Raw genomic sequence first — 7,500 nt, 5'->3', positions numbered from 1 at the left:
ATTATTATTATTGGTTTTTTTTCTTTGCCTACACTTACACAGAATAGTCTGGCCTATTCTTTACATATTCTCGTCTTTCTTCATACACCTGACAACAATGAGATACTAAACACTTCTTCACCCAACGGGTTAATTACTGTTCTGCAATTTGTTCAGTGTACTTTCCTCTTGGTAAGGGTAGAAGAGACTCTTTAGCTATGGTAAGCAGCTCTTCTAGGAGAAGGACACGCCAAAATTAAACCATTGTTCGCTAGTCTTGGGTAGTGCCATAGCCTCTGTACCATGGTCTTCCACTGTCTTGGGTTAGAGTTCTCTTGCTTGAGTGTACACTCGGGCACACTATTCTATCTAATTATTTTTTTTCTCTTCCTCTTATTTTTTTGAAATGGTATGTTGGGCAGGCTTAATAGAAGGGCCATGGATGCCTGGTGGTTTATCAAGAGGTTGTCTTTTCCTTTTCTGATTCTTTTTCTTCTCAAAACCATCCTTACTGTCCTCCCTTCAGTTGAAGTGGCTATCCTGGAGGGTATTTAGCCTTGCATGGTGTATCGGCTCCTCCATGTTGACCAGTTTTTCCGACTTTTTACTATAGTCTATGGCTTTGATCAATCACTTTATTTCTAATTCTGTACATATTGTTTTTGTTATAATTCTTGTTAGTCTAGTTTTTAAGTATGATGTCTCTTTTTTATTTCTATTAATTCTTATGCTGTCTGGAGGCATTGAGCAGAATCCGGGACCAGTACGTCCTAGATTTCGTCAATGTCGTCTTCTGTATTGCAATATTCGTGGTCTTCATGCAAATATCCAAGACCAGACAGTATGATATTCTTTTGTGCTCAGAAACTTTGGTTTCTAATATGAGGCACTCATCTGAGCTCCTTATAAGTGGTTTTAAGAAACCAATAATGTTGAAACGTGATGCCATCCCTAGGGCAAGTGGAATGGCGTTGTATATCAGGACCGAGTACCCTGCTTATCACAAGTCCTGTTATCAATGTGGACGTCATGAGATTCAGGTAATAAAAGTTTGTGGCAGGAATAACAACTTTTATTTGTGTTCCATTTACCGGAATCCAGACATGGATGATTCTATCTTCGATTGTCTTCTTACCATTATGGCTAAGATACAAGAAGATGATAGAAAGGCTTCTTTTGTCTTTGTTGGTGATTTTAATGCTCACCATAGGGAGTGGTTAAGTTCTATCTCTCCTACCGATCGCCATGGCTTAAGAGCTTTAGACTTTGCCTCGGAATCAGGCTGTGAGCAAATCATAAATGAAGCTACTCACAGGTCTGGTAATTGCTTGGACCTCGTATACACTGACTCCTCTGGCGTTATAACTAGTAAGGTTGATTCTCCAGTTGGGACTTCTGATCATGCCTTGATTTCATTACTAGTGAAGACTGAGCAGCCTGTCCCTGATATATCATATTCTTGTAAAATTTATATGAAATCCCAAGCAGACTGGAATGGGATTTCGCATGATCTTTTGTGCTTGAATTGGTCACAATTATATTATAGTGTAGATCCTGTTGCCCCTTTGAATGAGAAACTAGTCAACATAATTGATAGGCGTATCCCTTCCCGTGTGTTAAGGTACTGAGTGATGGACAAACCGTGGTTCAATGATGATTGTAGACGTGCTTATTTGGAGAAGCAGGAGGCCTATCATCTTTGGAAGGGTAACAGATCAGATTTGACCTGGAACAACTATACTCAGCTTCGAGCTTTTGCTCAGAGAATTTATGCCTCAACTGAAAAGGAGTACAATTTAACCATAAAAGAAACCGTTTCTGGTACAACTCAGGAACACAAATGGTGGTCTACCCTTAAATCTGCACTCTTTGGCGTAGATGCAACAGTTCCTCCTTTACTTAAACCAGATGGTTCAGTCACTCACTGTCCAATGGAAAAGGCAACCCTGTTGGCTGATGTTTTTGACAGTAAACAGAGTAATGAAAAACTTGAACTTCCTCATTCCTGTTTTCCGGAGGCTAAACTAACTAGTTTAGCTTTCCGATCTCGTGAGATTAAAGCTCTGTTGATGGACCTTGATGCTTATGGAGGTGTAGACCCAAATGCCATTTTTCCTTTGTTTTTTATGAAGACAGCAGATTTCTTAGCTCCAAAGTTATCTGTTATTTTGCGCAAGTTAGCAAGAAGAGGAGCTTTTAGCACTTGTTGGAGAATTGGTAATGTTACTCCTCTATGTAAATGTGTTTGTGGTAGCTCAAGTCCCACTGATTACCGCCCAATTTCCATAACTCCCATATTATCTAAAGTCTTTGAACGTCTTCTGGCAAAACGTCTTAATAGGTTTGCTGAAGGTAATCATCTATTCCCTAGTTTGCAATTTGGTTTTCGTAAAGGCCTTGGAGCATGTGATGCACTTCTTACAATCTACAATGCTGTACAGAAATCCTTTGATTGTGGTCAGGAAGTTCGTATGATTGGCCTTGATTTTAGTGCTGCCTTTGACCGTGTTAATCATGAGGCCCTTGTTTTCAAACTCAAACAGTTGGGAGTGGGTGGGTCCTTTCTTAGCATTATTATTGATTTTTTAAGTAATAGATCTCAAAGAGTTGTTGTTGATGGGCACCATAGTGAGTATAGGAATATGATATCCGGTGTTCCACAGGGTAGTGTTCTCGGCCCATTACCTTTCATACTATATACACATGACATGTGGTTTGGCCTAGAAAACAAGCTTGTTGCATATGCAGATGATGCTACTCTCTTTGCATCAATTCCATCCCCTGCATGTAGATCTGTGGTTGGTAAATCCCTTAATAGAGATTTAGCTAAAATTAGTGCATGGTGCAAATTATGGGGTATGAAGTTGAATCCTAATAAAACTCAAAGTATGATTGTAAGTAGGTCAAGGACGGTGGCTCCTCAACATCCGGATCTCAGTATTGATAATGTTTCTTTAAATTTGTATGACTCTTTTAAAATTCTAGGTGTGATTCTCGACAGCAAATTTACTTTTGAGAAACACATTAGGTCTGTGTCTTCTTCAATTGCACAAAAAATTGGCTTATTGAGAAAGTCTTTTAAGATTTTCGGTGATCAATCTATTCTGAAGAAGTGTTTTAATTCTTTCATTCTACCCTGTTTTGAGTATTGTTCTCCTGTCTGGTGTTCAGCTGCTGATTCTCATCTTAATTTGTTGGAGAGAAACTTACGGTCTATTAAATTTGTTATTCCTGATCTAGATATTAATCTTTGGCACCGTCGTTCAATTAGTTCATTATGCATGTTGCATAAGATTTTTCATAACTCTGACCATCCTTTACATTCAGATCTCCCTGGACAATTCTATCCTGTTCGTAATACTAGGCAGGCAGTTAATTCTAATAGCCAGGCCTTCTCCATCATGAGTCTCAATACTACACAGTATTCTAGAAGTTTTGTTCCAGCTGTTACCAAGTTGTGGAATGATCTTCCTAATCGGGTAGTTGAATCTGTAGAACTTCAAAAGTTCAAAGTTGGAGCAAATGTTTTTATGTTGACCAGGCTGACATGAGTCTTTTTTATAGCTTATATGTGACATATTTGTTTTTGACGTTGTTAATGGTTTATATAGGACATATCGGTTTTGACATTGTTATTGTTTTTAGAATGATTTATTGTTAATTTATTTACATCATTTATTTATTTCCTTATTTCCTTTCCTCACTGGGCTATTTTTCCCTGTTGGAGCCCTTGGGCTTATAGCATCTTGCTTTTCCAACTAGGGTTGTAGCTTGGCTAGTAATAATAATAATAATAATAATAATAATAATAATAATAATAATAATAATAATAGAATTCTAATTATGAAAATTATTATAATTAGAATTCGAATTATTGAAATTATTATTATCAAAATTGTTATCATCAAAATTTGAATTATTAAAATGATTGAAATTGTACTTGATGGATTCTTAAGATAAACAGCAGATAATTTATATATATTATTAGAAAAGGTCTTTGCATTCATTTATATTTTATGGTTCTATTAATGTCTATAATCCTTTTTATAGCAGTTAGCCCTGTAATATCCAAGAGTACCACATATGTTTATATATGTTTTCTTATTTCCTTCCCTCACTGGGCTATTTCCTTGTTTGGACCCTTGGGCTTATACAGTCGCATCCTGCTTTTCCATCTAAGAATATAGCATAGCTAATAATAATGATAAAAATAATAATATCGTAAGATTTGGAATTCATTACAATTATCTATAATTCTTTCTTACTAATTATGGAATAAACTAGATGGGCAGTCATTAGAGCGCAGACATTGACCTTGACCTTTGGCCTTAACATGGATTAATTGGCGTGGATTTTCATACACTCAAATATGTACTAAGTTTGAAGTGTCTGGGACAACGATGTCCAAACTTATGGCTGATTACATGAATTGGACATTTTGCTTGACCGTGACCTGTACCTGTGACCTTGACCTTTCACAATTTAACAATTTCTAGTTTTTTACATAACAGTTAATCCATGCAAGTTTTATTATTCCACGATGGAAACTGTGGCTAGGAGGTTGTTCACAAACAAATTACAAACACAAACAAGATTGAAAACATTACCTTCTTCCTACTTTATTGGCGGAGGTAATAAGAAAATATTTTAAAGATTGAACTAGGAATATATGTTTACATCAACCCATTTCCTTTTACCAATACAAACTACGAGTTGAATTACTTTGGAAGCAGACTCGACCATCAGCATAATCCCCTTTATTCTATTTCATTCTAAGTGACTCCCTTAACAGCGCTCATTCGGTCCCTCAGGAAGACCACTTTAGTTCTTGGGACAATTGACTGCATGACAAAGTTGTCGGATGTTCAAGAGTTCGCTATTTTTTTTTTCTTCAATATAAATGTTGCTTCATTTCGTTTCTTATGGTATTTCTTGCTTCCAATTTTGTATTTCCTTCCTCAACGATACTTGGTGTATTGAGAATGTTATGTTTTACCCCTTTTATGTGTGTGAGAGTTTTGTGTTTGTTTGTGGACAGCCTCCTAGCTACAATTTTAATCGTACAGTAATGAAACTTGCAAGGATTGACTTATGTCAACAGCTGGAAATGATTAAATTTTGGAAGAACAAGGTCAAATGTCAAGGTCACGGTCGAATATTTATTCCTTTGCCAATATTTTATATTCGTCTTTTATTGACTTTGATCGCAAAAATATTTCTAGATAGAGCTCAGGAAATAGTAACACTATATGAACGAGATGTATTCATTTCCAATATCTATGTGATTTAATCATTATTATTATTATTATTATTATTATTATTATTATTATTATTATTATTATTATTATTATTATTATTATTATTAATTCAAAATATGAACTCTCAAAGCCTTCAAAATTCCTGAGAAAATTATGTAGTTTTTATTCTTTTTTATTTAAGTACATATATATAATAATCTGTTTATGAATATGTAGTATATGTATATACTGTATACACACACACGTATATATATATATATATATATATATATATATATATATATATATATATATACATATATATATATATACATATATATATATATATATATATATATATATATATATATATATATATATATATAAATATATATATATATATATATATATATACATATATATATATATATATATATATATATATATATATATATATATATATATATATATATACACATATATATAGCATATAGTGTTTGTATGTGAATATATGTATGCAGTATATATAATATATATTTTATACATAAACATATACATGCACACGTATACAACATATACCAGGAATATGAAAATAACTAACCTTGAGCAGCACATTTGACACGCGTCCCCCTCGTGGCGTTGTTGAGACGCCTATTTGAGCTACTGGCATACATGGGCTGGAAAGAAGCAGTAGTAGTAGCAGTAGCAGTAGCAGACGCAGAGGACGAAGCTGCGATTAATACTAACGTACCGTTAATGCTTGACGGAGATGTGTAGGATGGAGGCGAAGATGAGAGTAGCGATTGATGCCCTTGGTTACTGACGACGGCGCCCTGCGAGGATGGCGCCGCCTGCAGAGGAACTGGGGTATTTGAGACTCCATCCTCCTCGAGGGTGAGTTCTAAAGCTAATGGGGAGGCTTGCTGAGCTGAGATTCTTGAGCTGGTCCTCGTAGGAGTCTCTGGAGTGAAGGAGGTGGTTTCGTTTGAGTCTGTCGTCTGAGTCATTGTGTCCTCCTTCTCTTCTTCCTTCTCTTCGTCTCCTTCTCCTTCATCCTCGTACCCATCTTCGAAGGATTCGTTATCTGATTTCCCCGATATGGCCAGGAAGCCGAAGGGACATCGAGGGGAGTCGAAGGAGTACGTCGAGGCTGAAGAATCGTCCATGGACGAATTAGCGTCGACAGATGATTGATAGTTGATTGAGGATTGGTAGGATTGGTACGTTTCAACCAGCACCCATGAGAAGATTAGCGTCTGGATAAGGCTCACCAGCTGTGAAAGATGATATTGAAACTTTTGATTATGTGGAATAAATACTTCCTTGAATTCGCTCATTATTCTATATTACTAGTGTACCCAGGAGTAAAAAAATGACGTCTAAATACTTAGATATATATTTACACACGCATACACAAACACACACACACATACACCCATACACACGAATTCAACCATTCTCGCCCCCTACCCCTTTCCTAACTACAGCCCGCTTGTTTGACAATTTGTGGGAGAGAGTGGTTTCAGAGTGTACCACCTCTCTGGGTACCATCCTCTCACCGGGGTATAACTACCTCTCCCCTATTCCTGATAGGGGAGAAAGGGAGTAATCATATATATATTTGCTCTTTATTATGTAGGGGAGATATCTTCTTAGTTTCTTAATTTTTTTGCGTTAATCATAAATGTAAATACTTTTGCAAAAGCTTATATATTAGTAATGCAGATACTATACTAGTTTGGAATTGAATAGACGTAATATATTTAAAAAGATCGTCATTCCGTTTAGTAGAGCTATCATGAGCTAAATACAGATACACAATATTGGGTTACTTATATTTTTGGATAATCATGTCTTTCTCAAGGTTCACATTTAGTGCAAATGTTATTGGTTCATACGCACAAACGTTTAATGCCTGCTTTACAAGGGCGTCGAATCTGTGTTGTTTTCATAAAACGTTATCAGCATTGAAAAAATCTTCCAGAGCTGAAGAATAAGTATGTCGACTTATTGCTTTTTATCAATTCAAAACTCGATATAGTTTAGCAACTAGAATGTTTTTAAAATCTTATTATATGTACCAAGATTACTTTAAAAATTAACTGAGAAAACACCTGGAAAAAGTAAAGTCAAATTCAAAGTATAAAAAAGCATGACGGAAATTCTTGACCGCAGACTATTAAAATTGCATAGAATTTTAAAAGTGTGGTCATATTCTTTGTTTATTAATCCGCTGTGTGCTGTTTCACTGAAGCTGTTTCAGCCTTACGTAATATTTAAGTCA

General features: G+C 35.5%; 1 protein-coding gene across 2 annotated transcripts in view; it reads right to left on the bottom strand.

Moving 5' to 3' along the window:
- Nucleotides 1-7,500, bottom strand: part of LOC137626055 (uncharacterized) — a 154,060-nt gene that overhangs the window by 11,790 nt on the left and 134,770 nt on the right. For both annotated transcript variants that reach the window (XM_068357137.1, XM_068357138.1), the window contains exon 3: nucleotides 5,818-6,490. In XM_068357137.1, the coding sequence (XP_068213238.1) occupies nucleotides 5,818-6,490 (673 nt within the window). The remainder of the gene's footprint in view (nucleotides 1-5,817; nucleotides 6,491-7,500) is intronic.

Source organism: Palaemon carinicauda, chromosome 33 (assembly GCF_036898095.1).
Source record: "Palaemon carinicauda isolate YSFRI2023 chromosome 33, ASM3689809v2, whole genome shotgun sequence".
Taxonomy (NCBI): Eukaryota; Metazoa; Arthropoda; class Malacostraca; order Decapoda; family Palaemonidae; genus Palaemon; species Palaemon carinicauda.
Note: the sequence above shows the minus strand (reverse complement) of the source record. Positions and strands in the feature narration are given on the sequence as shown.